Here is a 26803-nt window from a genome sequence, read left to right as displayed (position 1 = left end):
TGATACAAGCATTATATGTCAGTTTATATGTCAGTCTCTCTGAGTTTGGCTAGCATGAGCCACCTCTTTGTATGCAAACTTCTGAGCATACAAAGATGAGAAGTGAACCCTGGGACTTACCTGACTATAAAAAGGTTTCGTCCTATAGGGACTATTTATGCAGTCAGGTAGGCCTTCCCCAGAAAACATCCCCCTCAATCTCACTCCTTTTCTTTTGAATGGCAACTGTTTTACAAGAGTTTTCCACTAGATCAGAGACTAGAGAATATACAGGAACTTGCTATATAATACTTGGGTTTATTTTCTTTAAAAAGACACTCTTATAAGCGATGGGCATTCCTTTGTGAGACACTTATAAGGAGCTTCAGGAGCAGATATGGCTCAAGCTGTTGAATGCCTGCTTCCCACATGGGAGGTCCCAGGTTTGGTTCCCAGAACCTCAGGGAAAAAAAAAAAAAAACAAGCAAGCAAGCAAACAAACGAAAAAAACTACTCAGGGGAGCTGAGGTGGCTCAGTGGCCCCTGGACTCATTCCCTGGTCCAAGTACCTTATAAGAAAATTAAAAAAAAAAAAAAACCCTATATCAAAGGGAAGTTTCTTTCATAAAACTTATTTTAAAAGTGAGCAGAAAACAGTTAACATAGCAGGCCTGAGATTGCTCTGCTTTGAAAGGCCTGCTTGCAAGGCTGGTTCTTGGCTGGCATCTGAGAACATGACTGGAAAGCAGTTCCCTTTGCTGATATAACGTTTCCCACCTAACTGATAAGGTGGTCCACTGTGCATAAGCCATTTGTACATACAGTACATACAGTGAGCTCCTGTATGTACACCGCTAGGAGTCTGGGATTTCTGTTCATGCTAGGCAGAGGGTGCCTATGTGACCAGCCCCGGGTAAATACCCTTGGCAATGAGTGTAACAGGCTTTCCTGGGCAGACATCACACCCATGTTGCTGCATTTCCATTGCTGGTAGAGAGTGGGCTCTGTAGGAATCCCTCATGGGAGGGAGAGAGCAAAAGGAAGCCTGCCCGTGGATTTCTCCTGCCTGTGTCTCCCACAACTGATTGTGTCTCCTTACTACAGCACTGTTAACATTATCTTGAGTACAACTATATGCTGAGTCCCATTAGTACTTATTCAGTCTTAGGGATCCCTGACCCAAAAGTATTTTACATTCTAAAAAGGTTGATAATTCTTTTTCAGGATACTACTCAGGATTTCAGTGTTATTTCAGTTGTCCTCAAATAATGTAATCTTTCATTTTTGAAGGCATAATAAAAAAAAAAATCAGTGCCAAAAGTCAAGTCTGAATGATAGAGGAAGTAAGACTGGTACTCTGGAAGAGAAGGGGTTCAAAGTGGCTACATAAACAGCTCCAAAAACACAAGATATAACAACACTTCATTAAATTTCTTTTAGAGAGACCAGACCGGAAATTTTCCTGAAAGAACCAGGGTAAGACTATGGTAGGTTGAATTACTCTAATTCAGAAAAAAACATATTCTTTATCTTAATCCCATTCCTATGGATATGAACCCATTGTAAACAGGACCTTTTGGAGATGTTATTTTTAGTTAAAGTGTGGCCAACTGAATCAGGATGGTCTTAATTCTATTACTACAGTCCTTATAAAGAGAAAGCCCTAGGGAGGAGGTGGGAACTGGAAGTCCAGAAAAGAAAGGAGAGAACATCACCATGTGACAGGAAAGTCAAGGAACCCAAGGACTCCTAGAAGCCAGAATGCTCCTGACCCCCAGAAAAGCAAGCCTTCCAGCCTCTGAAAGTGAGACAATAAATTTCCATTATTTAAGCTAACCCATTGTGTGGTATTTGTCATAGCAGTCTAGAAACTAAGAGTCTAAAAGGAGTACTTTCTACCAGATATTGTTTGTTATCCAGGCAGGCAAAAGAAAGGAAAAAAATCTGGGGGGTAGGGGTGTCCTACCAGGATGCCTTTTATAATTCTACCACCACTTCTCATAAATCCCATTCAGAAAATGGGCTTTCTGAACCATTCTCACTAATTATCTTTTCCATCAAAAAATAAAATACTTTAAATGCCAACTGGAGCTTCTAGCTAGTTATGCCAGTTAGAAGCTAAGCAACTTCACACAAGACTCTTTACTTCTGTCAGTGACTAAGCTGAGAATGACACAGGTTCGAAAATAACTTCTAGACCACCATCACGGTCTTCAAGTGTGAGAAGTGTCTTGGGGGGGGGAGGGGAGAGAAATAAATAAAAAATAAACCTTGAAAAAAGAAAAAAAGAAAATTGCTCGAATTTCCTTTTTGTCAAATATTTCCGTAGTCTGAAATAAATATAAAAATAAATAGCAAGTAATAAGTCATTATCAATAAAACCTAAAGTGAGAAATGCACATTAAAATGATGTATAACATAAGCACATTTATTTAAGAATGTATACCAATATCAAATGGCAAATTTTAACAATGCAAAACTGCAATTAATTTTGCACCAACCTAATATAAATATCATTGTAAACACTGCTTGAACTGCATGCCATGTGTTTTCATATGTTATATTTTAATTTTAATTTTGTTTGAAATATTCAATAATTTCCCTTTTGATTTCCTCTTTGACCTCTGAATTATTTCTAGATATTTGAGGAGTTGCTGGGTATCTTTATGTTATTGATTTCTAGTTTAATTTTGTTATGTTCTAAAAACATATTTTTTAAAAATTTGTTGAGGTTTGCTATATGGCTCAGAATATAGCCTCTCATGGTGAATTTTCCATATACAATTGAAAATAAAGTGTATTTTCTTGCTGCTGGGTAGAATTTCTATAAATTAAATTAGCCCAAGATGGTTGATAAAAAAAAAAAAAGTGTGAGAAGTGTTACGTAAGAGGTAAAGCTAGCCTAGTCCTATTTCTGTAGCATGTCACCAAATCGACTCCCCAGTGACAAACACAAAACCACCTTTAGGAGTCTTGAACACATCCTACCCTGTCCCCTGAGGCATCTTTGGCATCCACACAGAGCCATTCCTCTCCATCTATATTACATGAAAGCTTAAGCCAGGCCTCTTTCATGTTGTACCTTGTAATGGATTTCCAACTGCTTACCCTACCTGATGACCAAACCCCCTTACATCAATCAAAAGAGAAGACAGACACAAATGGGGGGACATGTGTAATTAAACACTCACAGAGGGAAGCAGATCTGGCTCAACTGATAGAGCATCCGCCTACCATATGGGAGGTCCAGGGTTCAAAACCAGGCCTCCTGACCCATGTGGTAAGCTGGTCCATGCAAACTGCTGATGCGCGGAAGGAGTGCCGTGCCATGCAGGGGTGTCCCCCGCATAGGGGAGCCCCATGCACAAGGAGTGCACCCCTAAAGGAGAGCCTCCCCACATCAAAAAAGTGCAGCCTGCCCAGGAGTGGCGCTGCACACACAGAGAGCTGATGTAGCAAGATGACGCAACAGAAAAGAGACACAGATTTCCGGTGCCACTGACAAGAATATGAGTGGACAAAGAAGAACACACAGCAAATGGACACAGAGAGCAGACAATGGGGGGGGCGAGGGAGGGAAGAGAAATAAACAAAAAATATATCTTTAAAAAAATTTTTTTTCAAGAAAAAAAAAAATGCACATGGAGGTTCTTTGGAGGGGGCAATTCAAAGTGGTCAGTTTCCCTGAGTGACCCAAAAAGACTTTTAGACAGTATGGCTATTGTATGCTGCAAAGGATAACAGGTTCACTCCTATCCACCAAGAATGGCCAGCAACTCTAGCTGTAGCTAAATACTGAGCAAAACAGACTCAATCTAGTTTTCTGTAGGCCCTTCAATGGTGACTCTCTTTTGGGAAAGCTCTTGAGAATCATTTCCAACTATATGGATAATATGAATTCTCAGGGTCAATTTCCTTTATACCTCTTACATGTTTTTACAGGCTCAAATTTTATGGCTGTACTGCCTGTGATAGCAGATCTTTCAAGAAGGAAGGGAGCTAACATGAGGCAGCATGGTAGGCTTGAATTAAAATTGTCTTTATTGACTAGAGGTAGGATGAAATTATAGCATAGTAAGTAAAGACCGTAAAGTCAGGCTGCTTGCTATGTGACCTGGAGCAAATTACTTAAATCTCCAAGCCTTAATTCCTCTATCTATAATATGATTATAATAACTGTAGTTCATAGACTGCTGTGATACACTATTGTGAGGTTTAACTGAGACAATGCAGTAAGTGCTTAGCCTAACACATAGTAAATGCTTTAAGATGATTAGCATTAGTTGTTACCTTATCTTCTAACTACCCCTGCCAGTTAGGCATCACCACCCCCATTTTACAGAAGAAGAAGCTATGGCACAAGTGGTGCCAGAATCAGCATCTGGGATGGCCCAACTCATGCTCTTCCTCCCACTTACCAACAGACAAAATCCCCCATGTTTGTGACTTCAAAGAAACAAAAGCTCCAGGCTTGACTATCTCAGGAAACTGAAGTTCTAGGTCTCCTACTGGTTGTTATGAGACAAAGGGGCCACAATGACATGAGGAGGGGAAATGGGTTAACAAATTATAATCAGAGCCTACGCCAGGGCTTCAAAAACAAATTGGAAGACTTAGGGCAATTGTGATAAAGAATCAACAAAAATGACCCCCAGCTTGAAATTCTGGATAGAGTGGCATGGCAAGGAATCAGTAGAGCTGACTAGTTAGAATATTGTGCTGGCAGCCATTTTGACTATTCCAGGTAGTAAACATATGGAGTGTCTTTGTCAATAAGTTTGAGAGGGGAAGCGGACTTGGCCCAATGGATAGGGCGTCTGCCTACCACATGGGAGGTCCGTGGTTCAAACCCTGGGCCTCCTTGACCCGTGTGGAGCTGGCCCATGCGCAGTGCTGATGCTCGCAAGGAGTGCCCTGCCACGCAGGGGTGTCCCCCACGTAGGGGAGCCCCAGGCGCAAGAAATGCGAGGGTGTAAGGAGAGCCGCCCAGCGCAAAAGAAAGTGTAGTCTGCCCAGGAATGGCGATGCACACACGGAGAGCTGACACAAGATGATGATGCAACAAAAAGAAACACAGATTCCTGATGACGCTGATAAGGATAGAAGCGGTCACAGAAGAACATGCAGCGAATGGACACAGAGAGCGGCGATAAATAAATAAATAAATCTTTTTAAAAAAAATAAGTTTGAGAAACCTAGCCCTTGATATCCATGTCTTGAAGAGCATAATACATATTAGAATGGAAGCAAAACTGGCACGTTGTCCTGCTACCGTTCAGAATAAGTTATGTATTATCATGTCCCACAGTCAGGAAAATAAGTCTATAAACTACTCACACCTTGAGATAAACCAAAAAACAGCTGAGCACCTGTTTAGATCTGGTTCTGCAAGTAGATGATACCCTAAACATTTCCTGTAGAAAGTCTGGAGTTAAGATTTTTGTGGGTAAGATAACCAAGTGAGAAAAGCTGCTGTTTTTCATACTTAATTCATTAATGTAAACTGGTACTCTTGGTAATTTTACAGTTCAATTTTTTTTTTTTCATTTAAACACCTGTTATGTTTTTATTTGGCAAGGTAACCAACCCTTCTGAGGTCTGACTCCCTCACACCCCTTTGCAATTGGTTTCTTTTTCATTCTAAATGCTTTTGTCTCAATTTTTCTCTCATAAGAGCACATTAAAAGATTTGAAAATTTCTGCAGTAAAGAAACTTTAATTTAGCATCTCTCAAGTTTATCTGGAGGCCAGAGTTTATGAGCATGGACTCTGATATCATACCTCTGCCACTAAGAAGCTGAATGGCCGTGGGCAAGTCATTTCAATGTTGAGCCTGTTTCCTGATCTATGGAACCGTGCCAGTTACTGCATTATATTTGATATGGCTGGTAAAGCACTTAAAATAGCACCTAGCATATTGTAAGACCCCACATCACCTAGCATTTAAACAGAAGTGATCCCTTCCCTCACCATTCCAACCAATTCTTAGCTTATACGTAACATTCTGAAAGCCTGTTTAGGAAACACCGGATTTAAAGTTTTCAGGAAGAAAATAACAAGATGATCATGATTAAAGCTTTTGCTTCCAAAATTAGGTGTGAAATTTGGGCAAAGTGTAAGTCTTTCTGAGCAGGTTTCCTTATCTGTAAAATGATACTACATGGAGTTGTTGAGATTCAGTTATGAAACATTATATATCTGTGCAGTTTTGTGAGCATCAACTTAGGAGCTGTAGATGGGGTTTGGGAATAGTAGAATTAAACCATACAAGCGAATAGAAGGAAATGTAGCTAGAATATGCTTTCCAGTCCACAATGACCTAAGGATGAGTACATACACACAGGCCTTCACAAGGTACAAATAACCTGGTAAAAGTCTTTTCTATGAACATTAAATGCATAAAATTTCTGACCACTACTTAACATAAGCCATCGCATGGGCCTTAGATAAACTGGTTTAACAGTAAATAACCATTTAAAATGTAACTTAAAATTGTCACTTCTCAATTATTCATGCTAATGATGAGCTGTGACAACAAAGATGGTATCTAAATAAATTACCACATAATCAAACCATATAACTATATTTTAGCAATGTTTCCCACACAAGTTTTGCTAAAACCAACTACTAACATAAAATCTGTACTTTCCAAGCATACAATTCAATAAGACTACAATCCCAATACTGGTAAGTCACAATCATACCAAGGAATGAGGGCACTACACAGCCAAGCTATTTCTACTTCACAGCAGCAATCACAGAACAGTCATCTATTTGGTTTTTAATCTTCTACAACAAATCAGCCATCACCACTGTATTTCTCTTAAGTGAATGGTCGCTCTGTAAGATGGCTATCATTTAAGCCCTTTCTTAGTTTTCTCTGCCGTAAAATGGCAATGATGTCTGCCTGTTATTTTAAGACCTAGGGATCATGTATACAAAGCACGAGTAAATAAGCTGGACTTTTCACAGACCTTCAGTAAATGCGACCCGCTATTCTTATTTTCCGCACAATTCTTACTCACTAACACGCTGCAAGTTTAGGTTACAACTGGGATCTTCCAACTCTGACTCGCCCGCGGGAAAGTTAAGGAAGGGAAACAAAGGCGGCTGGCGATCCCCCAGCTTCTTTGAGGACCTTATCTCGAGTAACAACCTACCCCTGCGAGGTATCCCCGTTTGCAGATGATCTTTTAGTGTCGCTTTACTGAATTCCAAATCTCCTTTCCCAGCTAAACTTTTACGTTCTAGGGGACCCCAAACACTCTGCACAGCCCTGGCCAACCCGTCCCTCCTCCCAGTCCAGGGGGGCGGCCCCGGCAGGGGTCCCGCTTCAAATTCGCGGCGCAGCTTCCCGCGCTGGCCTCGAGGCCCCGCGGCGCCGGGAGGCTGCCACCAGCCACCGCCACTCACGCGCCGGCTCCCGCTACTCCGCCCTGAAAAGCCCAGCAGTGAACGGCTGAGGAACTTTCCAGCAGGCCTATCCCAGCCTCAGTTTCTCCGGTAGGACCGAAGCGCACCGGTCGCCCTGGGCCACGGGAAAGGGCCCGAGGTGGCTCGGCGCTCCCGACCCCGCAGCGTACGTCAGGTGGCGCTGGCCACCAGCCAGGCCTAAGCGCAGGGTTCGTCCCGGTGCCATGCTCTGACCTGCAAGTGACCTGCTTGGTGCTCATGGTGGTCGGGCCGGGGGACCTTCGTCGCGCCGCCACCGCTCGCCGCCACCACCTCGGCCTTGGCCCTGCCCATCCCGCGCGGCCGCGTCACGCCAGCGCGTCCCGCCCCTCCCGTGTGGCACCTTTGTAGCGCCGGCGGGAAACCTAACCGCCGTCACAATTGGTTCCGCCCCCAGGGATGCGGCGGGCGGGTCAGCATTCCCGGCGCCCTGTTTCGGCTTTTCCGAGCTGTGCGGGTGGGATTTGGCCGCGGTCGTAGCCTTTCAAGTCGTGTTCCGGGCCCCAACTGTTCCTACCACTCTGCCTTCATCCCAAAGCATTCCTTAGAGACCTCTCCGGCCAAACTCTCGCTTCTCTACAAAACTTAATCCAAAAGATTCCTATCTAAACTTGCACGCCCTGGGTCCCTGTCTCTGGCACTGTCTCGTCCGCTCCCGCCAGATCTCCCTTCCCACTTAAGGAATTCCTTAGTCGCCTCTTAACCGGTCTCCTTGAGACTTTTGTTTTTTCAAAAATCTCTATTCTCACCCACTTTTAAACCCTTGTTTCCTTTCCTAATATTCCTATGATGTTCGTCTAATATTTCTTATGGTGGAAACCCAAAAAGACATTTTTTTCTTTTAAATTTACTTCGAAATAATTTTAAATTTACAGAAAAATTGTGTCCCTCACGTTAGTGTCTTAACCATAATAATGGCCAAAAAAAAAAAAATTAACATTATACAATGCTATTAACTAATCTATAGACTTTAATCTATAACTAATCTATAGACAAGTTTTCCCACTAATTTCCTTTTCCTCGTCTAGGATACCACAATGCATTCACTAGTCACGTCTGTTTCAGTCTTTTTCTTTAAGGACCTTGAAATCTTTGATGCTTACTGCACAATTACTTTGTCGAATGTCCCTCGATTTGAATTTAATGTGTCCCATAATTAGATTGAGGTTATGCATTTTTTACAAGAATCCCACAGAACTTTCCAGCCATGATGATGATGTTCATACTGGTGGTTTACCTTGATCTCTTGGTTACCATGGGGTCTGCCAGCTTTCTCCACTGTAAATACTTTGAGACTATGTAAATATCCTATCTTTAATCATGCATTTGCCCCATAATTTTAGCATCCATTGATGGTTCTTGCCTGCAACAACTCTTACCATGGTGTTTGCCAAATGATTTTCTATTTCCCCCATTCCTTCTACATTTATTAATTGGTATTCCACTATAGGGAAGAATTGTCCCTTCTCCCTATTTATTTGTTCCATTATTTGTTTATATCTGTATGGACTCAAGCAAATTAATTTTATCCTATGGGTTTTAAGCCAATATTTTAAAAAATATATAATGTACTTTTTAAAAAAATGCCCTTTATTTTTTTATTTATCCCCCCCCTTGTTGTTGTTTTGTGCTTGCTGTCTGTTCTCTGTATCCATTCACTGTGTGTTCTTCTGTGTCTGCTTGTCTTTTTTCTTCTCTTCTTTCCCTTTAGGGGGCACCCAGAACAGATATCGGGACCTCTGGTGTGGGAGAGAGGCACACAGTTGCTTGAGCCACCTCATCTCCCTGGTCTGCTGCATCGTGCACTGTCCCTCCTCATGAGTTTCCCTTTGTTGTGTCATCTTGTTGCACCAGCTCTCCATGGCGCGGGCCAGCTTGCCTTCACCAAGAGGCTGCGGGAAATGAACCAGGAGCCTCCCATATGATAGACAAGAGCCCAATTGCTTGAGCTACATCCTCTTCCCAGTTGTCCTTATTTAATATTTTTTGCTCAAACTGTTTAAGCTTTAGCCATTGGGAACATCTGCAAACTGGTTCTGTGTTCTTTCAACAAGCCCCCATCATTTTTTGACATGTTCCAAGTTCATCCTGTATTTTCCTTGCTCCAGCCCTGGAATTGACCATTTTTTCAAGAGCCCTGGTACCTTTGATTGGAGAATGATATTTAGAACTAAGATCTGAGCATTAGGTGTGCTTATTACTACTGGGTGTCTGCTGCTAGTCCCTTTCAGCAGATAGATCTAGGAAATATATACGTGTATACTAACCCGTGTCTACACACCTGTTTCTATTTATTCTAGATCTACCTTTAAATAGATAGAATATGTGTAGGTATGTTCACTGGTACTACAATTTCAATCCAACACTACCGTGTTCATTCGCATGTATCTCTATTTCTAACAAGTTCTCAAGTTTTTTTTTTTTCATTAGAGAAGTTGTGGGTTTACATCTCAATCATTCTTTTTTTTTATTTTTTTTTATTTTTTTTTTTAAAGATTTTATTTATTTATTTAATTTCCCCCCCTCCCCTGGTTGTCTGTTCTTGGTGTCTATTTGCTGCGTCTTGTTTCTTTGTCCGCTTCTGTTGTCGTCAGCGGCACGGGAAGTGTGGGCGGCGCCATTCCTGGGCAGGCTGCTCGTTCTTTTCACGCTGGGCGGCTTTCCTCACGGGCGCACTCCTTGCGCGTGGGGCTCCCCCACGCGGGGGACACCCTTGCGTGGCACGGCACTCCTTGCGCGCATCAGCGCTGCGCATGGCCAGCTCCACACGGGTCAAGGAGGCCCGGGGTTTGAACCGCGGACCTCCCATATGGTAGACGGACGCCCTAACCACTGGGCCAAAGTCCGTTTCCCTCAATCATTCTTAAAATATAGGGTTCCCATCTGCTACCCTATTTTTAATACCACTGGTGTGGTATTAATACATTTGTTACAACTGGTGAAAGCATATTTTCATATTTGTACTATAACTAGAGTCTGTGGTTTAGAGTTCACTGTGTTGTGCAGTTCCACGGAGTTTTGTAAATTTTTTTATTCTAGTACCATATATACAACCTAAAATTACCCTTTTAACCACATTCAAATATATAACTCAGTGCTGTTAATTACATTCACATGTCGCGCTACCATCACCACCATCTATTACTAAAACTTTTCCGTCATCCCAAAGAGGAACTCTGAACAAAAAGACATTCTTGACACTTGCATGTAGTTCTTATATCCAGCAGCTGCTGCTCCCACACCTCTTTTCAATGCACTCCCTTCTTCCAATTTACACTATCATGCGTGTAGTCTAGGCATTTCTTGCCTAGGACCATGCGATAGCCTCATTGTTTTGTTTTGTTTTTTGTTTAATTATTTATTAAAATTTTTATTTTGAAATAATTTCTAACTTAAAGAACAGTTGGAAAAATACAAACCCCATGGAGAAGAACTCCAACATATCGCCACACCCCATATGGGTGCATGCAGATCCCATAATGCAAAAGCAAGTGGCTCTTCTAGTTGTACAAACTAGCTGCCGCTGGTTTGGCCTAAAGAGATCTGGCAGGAAATTTCAAAAAGCATTTGGAATTTTCTCTCTTCCTGATCCTTCCTCGTAAAGGGTAAAATATTAATATTTAGAATGGAAAGAAGAATTATTGTAATCTAATGAATGCAAGCTTAAAGAAAGAAAACAAAACAAAAACAAAAATACCCTGATGAAAACTTTGGAGAAAAATTTGTACTGTACCTGGTTTTGTCCTTCTCGTCTGTGTTATGTTGATGGAGAGGGTTATTTGGATCTCTAATTACTGCTTTGTTTTCTCCCTTGTATCCAAAGTACGTTTGATTTCTTTAATATCCATTCAAGCTCTACCATTTCTGAAGTACCTGTTAGTTATTAGTATTCATGTATATCAGGAGTATGCACTCACTGTTTAGTATGTTTTATTTGCAGTAGCTCCAAAATCTTCAAAATTTCCTTTTGAAAATGCCTCCCCCGTCTTAATTTTTACACTCCTTACTGTTTTAGTAAATATTATGTGTTCTTTGACAAATTTGGTGTTCAGGAGTTTGGGAGGACAAAAATAAAATGAATCTGTCGGTATATCAGAAAGTTTGTTTAAAATTCAGATCAAATGTGCCTTGATTTTTTTTTTTCATTTAGATTTCAAACAATGATAGGTTTGCCATTTTACTATATGTCCTTGGAGATCAGCTTATTGCTCATTTGGAAAAAATCAGTGAACAATATTTTTCTATTGTAAAACAATACAAACCCCAGACAGAAGAATTCCAACATATTGCCACACCCTCACCCAGATAACCAGTTCCACCAAATTTTACGTTTTGACACCATTGCCACACCATTCTATCTATCCATGCATCTCTCCACCTTCCAAACATTTGAGAGCTGGCTGCACTCATCATATTTCTTGAATATATAATACCTCCAAGCACATTTTGTACAAACAAGAATACCCACTCATATAATGATCTTAAGTGCAGTTACCAAGTTCAAGAAATATAACACTGATGCACAGTTTACATTATATATTCCAACGTCTCCTGTGTCCCAACAATGTCCTATTGAGCCTGTTCTCCTCCCTAGAAGCCATCCAATATCATTTATTTAATTGCCATTATCTCTTTGGCTTCTCCCTTCCTCCTTCCCTCTTCCCTCCCTCCCTCCTTCCTTCCTTCCTGTTTTGGAAACATACACAGCATAAGCCTTTCAAGCCAAACCCTCCTAAGCATACCATTCAGTGTGGGATTAATCACTTCACAATGTTGAAGAACCTTCACCACCTCCATTACTTTCCTTCATCCCAAACAGAAACTTTACATTCATTTTGCATTGACTCCTGATTGCCCCATCCTCTCCAACCCTAGTGACCTGTACTCTACTCTGTCTCTTAGAAGTTTGCAGATTGTCTGATATTTTCTTTGTAGTTACCATGGGGCTTAAATTTAACATCCTAAATCTATAACATTCTCGTTTGCTTTGATACCAATTGTATTAGTTAGTCAAAGAGGTGCTGAGGCAAAGTACCAGAAATCTGTTGCCTTTTAAAAGGGTATTTATTTGGGGTCAAAGCTTATAGTCACAAGGCCGTAAAGCACACGTTACTTCCCTCACCAACGTCTGTTGCCTCATGTTGGAGGAAGATAGCTGCCGGTCTCTGCCAGCGTTCAGCCTTCCTCTCCCTCCTAAGGCATCATGGTCCCAGTTCCTTCCTTTTTCAGCTGTAGGTTAGCATAAGTCTCGTCTTTCTCTCCAGGGCTCAGTTCTTTCCGGGCTCAGCTGCTCTGCTCGCTCCATAAGGTCAGCTGTAGTCCATCAGGCTCTCTCTCTTCCCAGGGCCTCTGCCATGTCTATGGAGCTGAGTCTAAGAAGCTGTCTCTATTCCTCTGTGTTCTTCTCCTGTGTTTACTTCCCAGGGCCCCAGCATCAAAACTACAAACTCCGTGTTCTCTTTCTCCATGTATTTATTTCCTGAGGCTCCAGGATCAGAACTCCAACTTTCTCCCCTGCCCTCATTTTCTTTCTTAGTCCCTGCCCACTAAGAGGGTGGGGACTCAACAGCCTATTGACATGGCCAAATCAAAACCTTTATCATAATTTTTAAAAAATGTATTTTATTTCTCTCCCCTTCCCCCCACCGTTGTCTGCTCTCTATGTCCATTCACTATGTGTTCTTCTGTATCTGCTTGCACTGTCAGGTGGCACCAGGAAACGGCATCTCTTCCTCGTTGCGTCATCTTGCTGCATCAGCTCTCTCTGTGTGCGGTGCCACTCCTGGGCAGGCTGTGCTTTTTTCACGCTGGGCGGCTCTCCTTGCAGGGTGCACTCCTTGCACGTGGGGCACCCCTATGCGGGGGCACCCCTGCATAGCACGGCACTCCTTGCACGTGGCAGCACTGCGCGTGGGCCAGCTCACCACACGGGTCAGGAGGCCCTGGGTATTTTTATTTAGTTAGTTAGTTAGTTTTTTGTGTGTTTTTTTTCTGTTTTTTAGGCCCTGGGTATTGAACCCTGGACCTTCCATATGGTAGGTGGACACTCTGTCATTTGAGCCACATCCACTCCCTTTATCTTAATTGAATCAAGTAAAAGTGAAAACTCTGAATCTAATACAATTTAATATGCCCAGAGAAACAGACCAGTTTACAAACACAATCCATATCTATTTTTAGAATTCATAAACAATGTCAAACTACTATACCAACTTAACTTCAGTAATACACATAAATTATGTTCCTATAACCCTCCATTCCCACACCTTTATGTAGTTCTTATCACCAATTACATATTTATACGTTTTGAGTACAAAGACCATTGATCTATTACAGTTTATGCCTTTTAGATCCTGTAGGAAGTGAAAAGTGGAGTTACAAATAAAAAATACAATAGTACTGTTACTTATATTTACCCTTGTTGTTTTCTTTACCAGAGAGCTTTATTTCATCATGTCGTTTCAGCTAATTATCTAGTTGTCCTTTTCTTTCAACCTGCAGAACTCCCATCAGTATTACTTGTAGAGCCAGGCTAGTGATGCTGTAATCCCTCAGCTTTTGTTTATCTGGGAATATCTTTTTAAAAGACAGTATTGGGAAGCAGATATGGCTCAAGCAACTGGGCTCCCATCTACCATGTGGGAGGTCCAGGGTTTGATTCTTGGGGCCTCCTGGTGAAGGTAAGCTGACCCGAGCAGGGAGCTGACACAGTAAGATGATGCAACAAAAGAGACAAAGGAGAGACAGTAAAGGACACAGCAGCCAGGGAGCTGAGGTGCTGCGAGAGACTGAGCACCTCTCCCCTACTCTGGAAGCTCCCAGGATCGGTTCCCAGTGCTCCCAAAAGAGAACACAAGCAGACACACAGAAGAATGCACAGCAAATGTACAAAGAGAGCAGACAAGGAAGGGGTGGGGTGGGGGAAATAAATAAATCTTTCTTCTTTTTTTAAAGAAAGAGTATTGCCAGGTATAAAATTCTTGTTTGGCAAATATATCATCCCACTGCCTTCTTGTTTCTGTGATTTCTAATGAGAAATTGGCACTTAATCTTACTAAGGCTCCCTTGTACCTGACATGCTGCCTCTCTTTAGGCTTTCATAATTCTCATTATCTTTGGCATCCAGTGGTTTGATTATAACATGGCACAGTGTGGATCTATTTGGGTTTATCCTGTTTGGAATTTGAACATCTTGGATATATATATTCATGTTTTTCAGTAAATTTTGGAAGTTTTTAGCCATTGTTTCTTTGAATATTCTCTCTGGCCCTTTCTCTCTTTCTTCTCCTTCTGGGATGCCCACGATGCAGATATTAGTATGCTTGATGGTGTCCCTCAGATCCCGCAGGCTCTGTTCACTTTTCTTCATTCTTTCTCCTTTCTGCTCCTCAGACTGGATGATTTCAATAGTTGTGTGTGTGTGTTTTAGGTCGTGGTACCCAGGGAGGGTCTTTTTTTTTTAAATTAATTTATTTTTAATGTTACATTAAAAATATATGAGGTCCCCATTTACCCCCCCACCCCCCTCACCCCACTCCTCCCATAACCACAACCTCCTCTATCATCATGGGACATTCACTGCACTTGGTGAATACATCTCTGAGCACTGCTGCACCACATAGTCAATGGTTCACATTACAGTTTACACTCTCCCCCAGTTCACCCAGTGGGCCATGGGAGGACAGTGTCCAGTAACTGTCCCTGCAGTACCACCCAGGACACCTCCAAGTCCTGAAAATGCCCCCACATCACATCTCTTCTTCCCATTCCCATCCTCAGCTGCTACCGTGGCCACTTTCTCCATCTCAGTGTTACATTACTTCCACTACTAATCACGTTAGTTCCAGAATAGAGTATCAGTAAATCCACTCTAATCCATACTCTATTCCTCCATTCTGTGGTTGGCTATGTCCACTCCACCCCTCTATCAAGAGGGTGCCTCAACTCCACTTGGATGATGGATGCAATTCTCCTGTTTGCAGTTGTAGGCACTTTTGGCTCCCTGGAGTGGTGGTTGACCTTCTTCACCTCCCTGTTAGTTGGCTGGGGTAAGTCCAATAAACCAAAGGGTAAGAGTTACAAGTCTGTTGAGGTCAGGGCCTGGCTATCACATGGACAGTCCAGAGATTCAGGTCCCCCAAGTATACTCTAAACCACAGCGCCCATCACAGGTCCAGGAAAAATGACAGGAGAGGCTTGTTAACAAAGATCACACCTGAGTACAATTCCATCACACTCAGGACCACAAACTCCAAAGTAGGACCAACTGACATGGCGCTGAAGTCCATCTGCCATGACTACAGAACCTGTGGGTCTCTGTAGCCCTCAGAAGAACCAATACCTGGGGTTGTATCTACTTTAGCAGTCTCTGGGACTCTGCTGAGGTGTGCATAAGGGTGACCCCTCTGATGACCTCCCAGCGCTTTTTTGGAGACTCATAGCCATATAAACTCATTTGTCCTTTCCATTTCCCCCTTTTATTAAGGGTCAAAAAGCATTTTTAACTCCTGATATTACATGTAGGCTGAGATATTCTGCTGGTCTGAGTTGACCCTTTTATTCAAGGTCATTCTCCAGCCACATCATCAGCTGGTACTTGGTAGTAATCCCTCAGTGCCAGGGAAGCTTATCCCTGGGAGTCATGTCCCACGCTGGAGGAGTTTGGCTTCGAGACTGGCCACATTTGAGCAATATGGAGGCTCTCAGGAGGTAACTCTTAGGCACCCTGCAGCTCTAGGCCTAGTTATTATTTCAGGCCCACAGGCCTACAAGCATAGTCATTATCATTAAGGGCTCATTTTTGGACCATCCTTCCTTATTAGTCTTAGCCATTGCACTCAGAGAATTGTTGCTGTTCCATTGGGGAATGCAAAAGAGCTCCCCCGGCCACAACTCAGCACTCTCCCAGCCATTGTTCCCAACTGTAATCATTATGAAAATATCCAAACATTTTTATGCACCCCGCACATATGCCCTGGAGAACTCCCTCCCAACCATGCACCGCCCCACCAATAACACCCCACACCACTATTCCTCTCCCACCACCATTGAATCCCTGTGTGGTCCAAAACCTCCCTGAAAATGAAGCCCAATATATTGCCAGGTTCCATTAATAGTAAAATGGGATATATTAATGGGTTTAGAGGTTAGATATAGCATACTAATTTAGAAAAATTAAAGTAAAAATAAATTGGGGTATCAAAAAATTAAAAAATGAAAAAGCTTTGTTTTTGATGTTTTGCCTTCCATCACTGCAGTAAGTATTGCCCGGTATGCACATTGGCAAGGTAACTTCCGTCTCTTCCTCAGGTCTTCATCCTTTCTTTTTCTTTTTCTTTTTTTTTTTTTTTCCTAATTATTAAGCTTGTCTTCACAAAAGTTTTAGACCACAGTAATTCATATATACAATATACAGTATTCCCACATATTCAATATCGGACACTTTGTCCCTTGCCCAGCAATAATATTTTTACATGTTCATACCATATTTACTGCAACTGATGTACAGATATTGAGACAATAGCTTTCAAACAAGGTTACACTTGGGTTTGCATTATGGTCTATATTTTAGACTATACAATTTTCTAAATTTTTAGTTATCTTTTGTTTTACATTATGATTTACATTTTAGCCTATAAGCCCCTATACATTTTGGGGTATAATTTAACATGTCCTATATCCATCCTTGCATAATCTTGTGGAACACTTCCATTGCCCCACAGGTACACTGATTCCCCCTATTCAATACCTCTTTCCCCCTCCCCTCAGGGCCCACAGTGACAATCATTGCTTGAAGGGCCATGTTCAGAGATACTTGCAACACTGTTTGATTTCAATAGTTTTCACTTCAAGTTCTCTAATTATTTTTCCTGCCAGTTCCAATCTGCTGTTGAACCCCTCTTAGAAAATTTTAATTTATTTGTTGTCATCTTCTATCTTGTTTGGATCCTTTTTTATAATTTTCACCTCTCTATTGATATTTTCTCTGTGTTCATCTATCATTTTCCTGATTCCCTTTAATTCTTTGCCCATGTTTTCCTTTAGCTCTTTGAGTCTATTTAAGACCTTTTTTTTTAATTTTAAGTCTTTGTCTGGAATGTACTAGAGCTGATCCTCCTCATTAATGATTTCTAATGCTTTAATCTTCTCTTTTGCCCAGGCCATTGCTTCTTTTGTAATCTTTTGTTGAAACCTTAAAATTTTGCTATTTTAGTGGGTTATCTTTGGAATTTAGAGCCTGAGGTATCTGTTCCTGAAGACTGTATCCAGCTAGAGCTTGCCTTGAAGGTCAGGAGTCAACAAAAACAACAAACAAATAGAAGATGGGAAAAGGAAAACGCCTTTCCCAGACTTTGCTGATTGACCTGTGCAAGTGCTCTCCTTCTGGGCTCATCCACAAAATGAGTTGGAAGAATAGCTCGAGACCAAGCCTGGGGGCCTCGCTGGTCCTATCTGTCTTCTCCTGAGCATGTGCTTGTGGCCTTTGGAGTCTCATTTCCACAGAACATCCCCTCTTCCCTAAGAAAGTTTCCTCCCAGCCCTGGGAACTGCACTGCATGTCCTACCCCGTGCCTCAGGCAGCACAACCCGACTGCTCTCCCACGGCTTTGCTGGAGAGCTCTGGGAGCCTCCTTCTATGTGCAGGGGAGTTCTGGGGTGGCAGCTCCCTCAGGCCACCACCAGACAGACTGGGCCAGACAAGCTTGCTCCAAGTCTATGCATGAGGGTGACTCCTCTCCATCTGGATATTGGGACCAGGAACCCTCACGAGTAGCCGTGGGCCAATTACGTGGAGCCGGGGAGGGAACGGAGCAGGGGCCAGCCGGGCGGCAAGATCTTACCGCCTTCAAGTTGCCTTTTTCTTTATCTGGCGCTTTCCCTGTTGCCGCCATCATTTATCTGTTTTCTGCAGCTTTTAGAAAGGTGCTTCTGCCAGTTCTTGCTGGTTGTTCAAAGCTTCTCTGGGGGTATGGAGCTCTGAAGAGCCTCGCTCTGCCATCCTGACTGGGGCAAGGGCCCAGAACTCCGTATCACAGCCTCGCTGCTGCCACTCCTGCCCTCACCTAGTGTGTTGTCACCTAAAACTTATTTTTAAATATAAACTGGACCACTTCTCTCACCTCCTTCAACCCTCCAGTGGTTTCCCTTATTTTTAAATTTTTAACGGTTGAAATATAACATGTATAATAAAGTGTACAAAACATGTATATGCCTCTATGAATTTTTTACATGTGTCTACACTCATGTAACTACCACTTAGATCAATAAAGAACATTACCAATACCCCAAATGTTCCTCATGCCCTGCTCCCAGTCAATATCTCCCAAAGGTAACGGCTTATTCTTCTGTAATCACCACCAATTAGTTTTGTTTGTTCTTTTTTTGTTGTTGTTAAACAACTTTATTAAGATATAATTATATTCACCCAATTAATGTGTACAATTCAATGATTTTTAGTATACTCACAGATATGTGCAGTTATCACCATAATCAACTTTAGAACATATTCATCACTTCAAAAAGAAGTCCCTTTAGCTATCACGCCTTCCCCAAGCCCTAAGCAACCACTAGTCTACTTTCTGTCTTTATGGAGCTCTCTATTCTTGACTTACATATGAAAGGAATCATATAATATATGGTCACTTGTGACTGCCTTCTTTCACTTGGCATAATGTTGTAAAGATTCAGTTATGTTGTTACATGTATCAGTACTTCATTTTTTTATGGCTAAATAATATTCCACCAAATGAACACACTGCATTTTGTTTATGCATTCACAAGGGATGGACAATTGGGTTGTTTCCATCTGTTGGCTATATGAATAATACTGCTATGAACACTCATATTCAAGTTTTTGCATGGGCATGTTTTCATTTCCCTTGAGTATATACATGGGAGTAGAACTGTTGGGTCATATAACTCTGTTTAATCATTTGTGGAACTGCCAGGGCTGTTTTTCAAAGCAGCTACACTTCACTTCATTTTCAAAGCATTTACATTCCCCCAGCACAGTATAAGAATTCCAATTATTCCACATCCTTGTCAGCACTTGCTCTTATTACATTTTAAAATTCTAGCCATAACAGTCAGCCTGAAGCCATGTTTCATTGTGGTCTTGATTTGCTTTTCCCTAATGACTAATGATATCAAGCATCTTTTCATGTGCTTATTGGCCATTTATACATCTTCCTTGGAGAAATACCTATAAGGATCCTTTATCTATTTTAAAATTTGTTTTTTTGTCTTTACGTTATCAAGTAGTAAGGAGTCTGTATATATTCTGGATATAAATCCCTTATCAGATATATGATTAGCAAATATTTCCTTCCATTTTGGGAGTTGCCTCTTTTTTTTTTTTTTAAGATTCATATTATTTATTTCTCCCCCCTGCCCCCATTCCCCACATTGTCTGCTCTCTGTGTCCATTCACTGTGTGTTCTTCTGTGTCTGCTTATAATCTCATTAGGTGACTTCCGGAACCAATCCTGGGACCTTCTGGAGTGGGAGAGAGGTGATTACTCTCTTGCGCCACCTCAGCTCCCTGCTCTGCTATGTCTTACTTTCTGTGTCTCTTGTTGTGTCACCTTGCTGCACAAGCTCTCCACGTCAGCTGGCACTCCTGCATGGGGCTGCGTTCCCACATGGGCCGGCACTCTGCATGGGCCAGCTCGCCCTCACCAGGAGGCCCTGGGCATCAAACCCTGGACCTTCTATACGGTAGATGGGAGCCCAATTAGTTGAGCCACATCTGTTCCTTTTTTATATGGTGTCCTGTGAAGCACAAAAGTTTTGAATTTTGCTGAAGTCCAGTTTATTTTTCTTTTGTTGCTCATGCTTTTGTTGTCTATCTAAGAATCTCACCCGCTCTTGATCTTCATATAAATGAAGATTTTGGTACCAGAAGAGTGGGGTCCTGCTATTGCAAATACCAAAAATGTGGAAACAGATTTGTGATTGGGTAATGGGTAGAGGCTGGAAGAATTGTGAGGTGCTTAAAAGGCCTAGATTGCTTTGAGGAGACTGTTGGTAGAAATATAGAGACTAAAGATACTTCCAATGAGGCCTGAGACAGAAATAATGAATGTTTAATTGCAAACTGGAAGAAAGATGACCCTTGTTTTAAAGTGGCAGAGAACTTGGCAAAATTGAGTCCTGATGTCAGACGGAAGGCAGAATTTGAAAGTAATAAGCTTGAATATTTAGCTAAGGAGATTCCCAAACTAAATGTGGAAATCGCCATCTGGCTTCTCCTTGAAGCTTATAGTAAAAGGTGAAAGGAAAATGATGAGCTAAGAACTGAACTCCTAGACACAAAGAAACCAGAAATTGATGGTTTTGAAAAATCTGTGTTTCTGGAAAGCGAGTCTCCAGAAAATAGTGCTCCATGTGAGGACTTAACTGAACGTGGAACTTAGCCATTTTAGTGCAACTCAGGATTGGAAGGGCCATTAACCAGGGAGGATCTGTGGAAAGTCCTACTGTCTGATGGTTTGGCCCCCTGTGTAGTACATGCAAAACCGACAGGTTTTTTAAATAAGAGCTGTATGAATGGAACCACTGCCAGCCTGAACTAAATGAGACAGATTGAAGGAAAAATGACTTCAAAGACCGAACCATGGATGCTGAGATCTAGACCAAAGACATCTTCTTGGGTTAAGAGAGTGAGTCCACTCGTGTGTGGAAAGGGTGAGTGTGCCCTAGAGCTTGGAGAGGGGAGGCCTTCTCCCCCATTGCTCCGCAAGAGTATTACCACCTCAGGTTTCTCAGGTGACCCGGGGACTGCAGAGAGCCTGGCCTCCACCCCGATGCTTGATGAGGGTGGAATGTGAAGACCAAGGTCCACCCCCAAGTCCTCAGCATGTAGCTGCCTACATGACCTAAACATAAGTTAAAGGTTAACAACCCTCCCCAGGTTTAGATGGTATCATAAACTATTATCTTCCCAAAGCAGTAAATGTCCTTGGTAAATGTCCTTCCTGTGAACATAGTGAAAATATCACCCAACGCCATATGCACACTTCCCATAACCCTATTGAAATTCTGTTCTCAGACCCTATGGAATGTCCTTGTTCTGAAACCCTTAATATCACCCCTCATTTTCTCATCTCTTTGCAGAGCTCGATCTTCATTTTATGAACCATTACCTTTGGAGAGTCTCTCCTGTCCGTAAGTTCCAATAAAGCTTATGCCTAATTGCCAGGTGCATTCTTTGGTCTCACAGCCACACCAACTTGTGCCCTTCAGAGGTTGGGTTGGAACAATTGGCGAGCCAGCCAGGAAGACTGAAGGATCACTGGCAGTGGTGGGCATGAGCTCAGGGAAAGGAGAATCCATGGTGGAAATCCCAGGTTGGCCTATATTGTCAATGTGGGGAGGGGCAGCTGCCCTCTTAGATGAGTGAGGACCACTGAGAATATGGGGACACTCTAAAAACTCTGGCAGGTATGCTTGCTGTGCTGCAGCAGGTAGCAGAGTAGCTGCACTTAAATAAGGAAAAAGGAGACTACCAGATAGTAGTGGCCATAGTTTGGTCCCTGTTAGGAGCCTTGCAGGTGGCTACCAAGGCAGAAAAAGTGGCAAGGGCCTTTGTGCACCACTTAGAAGGAAATTAAAGTTAGAAAAGGATATGCACCGAGCACAGGCAGAGATGAAAGAGTCCATTTGTTTTGAAGTAAAAACTTTTTAGAAACTATACTTAAGAGTTAAGATTATTATATAGATGCCTTTATATTATAATACAGCAAAAGGATAATATCTGAAATTGCTATAATTGGGTGGATTTAGCCTAGACCTAATGTCCTGATGTAATCTTACCTTTGTTTATGGTTACTTCAGGTCTAGCCTCACCTTGCATATGTTTGCTATAGTAATGGCAATTCTAAACTGAACTTAACCTTTACTTATATTTATTTCAGGACTGGCCTCACCTTTGTAATGGTAATTACTCTAGTTTCCCCTGTTTGTACCCATGACAACTTCTGCTCCCCATGACTTGGAGGAAGGCAAATTTGAGACACCCCTGTCTCCTGTTCTTCCACTGGTGTTAAGAACCCTGCTTTCTCTCATGTCCATGCAGATGTGGACTCCAATTTACCTACTCTGGGCAAGAGCTCAGAGGGACTCCACAAACTTTGCGGAAGACTGCTGCTTGGCGGAATCCTTGGCCCTCAGGGTTGGACATCCACTCTTCTAGCCCAGCAGTTGCTGGAGTCCTGTTGTCTCTGAGGACTGTGGAGTACGGGACTGCCCACCCCAAGCATCAGGAATCCTGAATGAGATAAACCAGTTTTCCCGGAGACTTCAGTGACCTCAGTGAGTACACACTGGAATTAGTGTTGCCTACCTGAGGCCTGTCAAAATGAAGTGGGAAATAAGCAAAGCTCTGAATTAAAGGAAAATTATGTAGATTGTATTTTAAAGCATTGGGAGAAATTTGGTTATAAGCCAATAACTAAAAAACAAACAAAAATCCTTGTGCAAATTTGCGTGGTCACAGTGCAGACTAGGTCAATTAGAAAATGCCTTCACAGAGATCTTCGGAATATGTTATTTTACAGTTAAACTTATTTTGTAAGAGAATGAAAATTTTAAGTAACATTAGTGAGTTGTGTGTTTTGTGTTTAACGCACAACTGTTAGCCCCCTGTTTGCTCAGTTTACATCTTCCTATATCAGGAAGGTAATATCAAACAGACAAATGAAAATTCTTAAAAAAAAAAAAAAGAAAGAAAGCTCTAACTTTCTGGAAAATGGCAGGCTAGAAAGACATGGGACTCTCCTCTCTCTCAGAAAAATAGCTAGAGGCCTAGAAAAAAATCTTCTAGGGTTTAGGATACCAGGGGAATGCTGGACTCTGCCCAGAAGAGAGAGGGACAAAGGAAAAGAATTGCAACAGCAAAACTGTGAGTTAAAAGAGGCAGCTGCCACTGCCGGCGCCCTCCTCCACACTGAAAACACTTGAATACTCAGGCCTCTGGGCCGGTGGCTACAGGAAGAGGAGGCCCCAGGAATCTACCTCCCCAGGAAAGGGAAGAGAGAGGGACACAGCCTAAGCCTGACTCAGCTACTGACCCACAGGCTTGGTCTGCTGTGCCCCGCGAGCCCATCCAGGCTGGGTGGGGCCAGGTCATTGTTTGTCCTGGAGCCTGCTCAAGACTAAAGAGATCTGGGACTAAGGAGATCTGACCCTCTCAATCTCCCTCTCTACTAAACAGGACTGATTGTTGAGAACAGAGAGGGAAGTGGAATTATTTTCTACCTAGGAAAATGGAGGAGGCTGCCAGCAAAGGTTGTAGAACTGTCTCTGAGAAAGTTTGAATTACAAGTCGCTTAGCCTCCAGGAAGGAACCTTAGCACATTGATCCAGTCCATGCTGCAGCAAACACACTCCAACCAGGCTTTGAACTGAGAGGGCTGGCAAAGAGTGCCATCTGCTGGCATACCAAGGAAATGCATGTCAGGAAATTAAAAGTAAAGAAGAAAGAAAGGCTTTTTCTGGCCTTTATAGCTTTCCTCCCCAAGGCCCTAGGAAGTGGGTCTGCAACCCATTACTGACTTCAGAGCCCAGTTTTGATTATTTAACAGGGACAACCCTAAAGACCCAGGTTGAACGAAGAATCAAAGAACAGCAGTAACACACAGCCATCCACCACTAAATCCCTATGAAAGAGAAATTAGCTTCTGAGTAAACTCACCATCCTCATCAGATGCCTAGACATCAGCAACAAATTTTGAGCCATACTAAGTAAATGCAAGACATGGCCCAAGAAAAGGAATATACCAAAGACCCAGAGGAGATGCAGGATTCAAAACAACTAGTTAATGAGATGCACACAAATTTCCAAAATCAAATTAATAAGTTGAAAAACAATATGGCTAAAGAAATAAATGACATCAAGTAGACGTTGAGCAAGCACAAAGAAGAATTTGAAAAGCAGAATAGAAAGGTAACAAAGCTTTTGGGAATGAAAGACACAATAGGTGAGATCAGAAACACATTAGATTCTCCTACTTGCAGTTGTAGACTTTCTTGGTTCCCTGGTGTGGTGGTTGACCATCCTCACCTCCCTGTTAGCTGATCTGGGTAAGTCCATCGAACCAGAGAGTAGGGGTTGCAACTCTGCTGAGGCTCAGGGCCCAGCTGGCACAACTGCAAGCAGAAGAATCACATCTATCAGCCATGTGGGATCTAAGCCCCCTCTTGATTTAGAGGTGGAGTGGACATCACCATCTCAGGGTCCATAGGATGGAGAAATAAAATATGGATTAGAGTGGACTTACTGGTTTTCTACTACTATGGAACTATTGTGACTCTAGCAATGGAAGAAATTATATTATTGATGTGGAGACAGTGACCACAGGAGTTGCTGAGGGCAGGGAGAGGGAAGAAGAAGGGTGATATGGGGGCATTTTTGGGACTGAATGATACTGCAGGACAGATCCAGGACATCATATATCTTGCCATACCCCACTGAATGGACTGGGTGAGAGTGTAAACCTCAGTGTAAATTATAATCCATGCAGTATAGCAGTGCTCCAAAATCTATTCATCAAATGCAATGAATGTGCCACACTGATGAAAGAGGTTGTTGATGTGGGAGGAATGGGGATGGGTAGGAGTGGGGTATATGGGAACCTCTTATATTTTTTAATGTAATATTTTGTGTGATCCATGTATCTTAAAAAAAAGACAATAAAAATAAATAAATTTTTAAAAAGTAAAAAAACCCAGCAAAACAACAAGAAAAGTGTTATTGAGTAAATTACCCAAAGTAGCAAATTTTGGGGAAAAAAAACACATTAGAGGGAAGTGGATGTGATAGAGCCCCCGCCTGCTGTATGGGAGGACCCAGGTTTAAATGTAAAAAGTTACACGAGACACAAAAAGCCATTATATATTAATAAAAGGAACAATACACCAGGAAGATATAAGTCATAAATATCTATGCACCTAACCAGGGTGTCCCAAAATATAAGAGACAAACTCTGGGAAAACTGAAGAGAGAAACAGACATCTCTAAAATAATTGTTGGAGACTTCAACACTCCACTCACATCCATAGATAGAACAACTGGACAGAAGATCAAAAGGGAAACAAAGGACTTGAACAGTAAGATAAACAAGTTAGACCTAACAGACATATACAGAATGTTGCACCCAAACTCAGCGGGTTATACATTCTTCTCCAGTGCCCATGGATCTTTCTCCAGGATAGACCACATATTAGGTCACAATGCAGCTCTCAAATATAAAAAGATTAAAATTATACAAACCACCTTCTTAATGGAATAAAACTGAAAATCAATAATAGACAGGAAAGAGGTAAATGTGCAAATGTGTGGAGGCTAAACAACACACTCCTAAATAATCTTCCTCTTTCTAAAGAAGAAATTGTAAATGAAATTAGTAAATATATTGAGACTAATGAAAATGAGAACACAACTTATCAAAAGTTATGGGATACAGCAAAGGTAATCTTGAGAGGGAAATTTATAGCTGTAAATACCTATATTAAAAAAGAAGAGCTAAAATCAAATATCTAACTGAACAACTACAGAAGCTAGAAAAAGAACAGTAAACCATTCCCAAAGCAAGTGGAAGGAAAGAAATAATAAAGATTAAAATAGAAATAAATGAAATTGAGAACAAAAAAAAAAAAAGAGCAAGAGAAAAAATCAACAAAACTAAAAGCTAGTCCTTTGAAAAGATCAAGAAAATGGAAAAATCCCTAGCTAGACTAACAAAGAAAAAAAGAAAGAAGATGCAAAAAATAAAACAAAAATTGAAAGGTGTGAAGTTACAATTGACCCCACAAAATAAAAAAGGATAAGAGGATATTATGAGAAAATGTATGCCAATAAATTAGACAACCTAGATGAAATGGACAAATTCTTAGCAATGCACAAACAACCTACACTAATACTACAAGATATACCTATCACAGCTAAAGAAATTGAATCAGTTATCAAAAATCTCCCAACAAATAAAAGTCTTAGATCAAATGGCTTCACAGGTGAATTCTACCAAGCATTTCTGAAAGAATTAACACCAATCCTGTTTAAACTCTTCTAAAAAATTGAAGAGAAGGGAAAATTACTGAACACGTTATGAAGCCAACAGCACACTAATACCAAAGCCACATAAAGACATTACAAGAAAAGAAAATTACCTACCAAAACTCTAATGAACATAGAAGCAAAAATTCTCAACAAAATACTTGCAAACTGAAACCAACAGCATATGATATGATAAAAGGCACATATGAAAAACCCACAACCAACATTGTACTCAAAGGGGAAAGGTTGAAAGCTTTCCTTCTAAGATTGGGAACACGACAAGGATGCCCACCGTCACCATTGTTATTCAACATTGTA

At 41.7% G+C, this 26803-nt stretch overlaps 1 protein-coding gene across 3 annotated transcripts in view; it reads right to left on the bottom strand.

The window, feature by feature from the left end:
- MKRN2 (makorin ring finger protein 2) overlaps positions 1-7783 on the bottom strand; it is a 51544-nt gene extending 43761 nt beyond the window's left edge. Inside the window, exon 1 of one of the 3 annotated variants that reach the window (XM_004456122.4) lies at positions 7627-7783. In XM_004456122.4, the coding sequence (XP_004456179.1) occupies positions 7627-7652 (26 nt within the window). In that variant the 5' untranslated portion in view covers positions 7653-7783. The remainder of the gene's footprint in view (positions 1-7626) is intronic. The other 2 variants (XM_058288283.1, XM_071212229.1) reach the window with 2 other exon arrangements.
- Between the last annotated feature and the right edge of the window lie 19020 nt (positions 7784-26803).

Source organism: Dasypus novemcinctus, chromosome 26 (assembly GCF_030445035.2).
Source record: "Dasypus novemcinctus isolate mDasNov1 chromosome 26, mDasNov1.1.hap2, whole genome shotgun sequence".
Taxonomy (NCBI): domain Eukaryota; kingdom Metazoa; phylum Chordata; class Mammalia; order Cingulata; family Dasypodidae; genus Dasypus; species Dasypus novemcinctus.
Note: the sequence above shows the minus strand (reverse complement) of the source record. Positions and strands in the feature narration are given on the sequence as shown.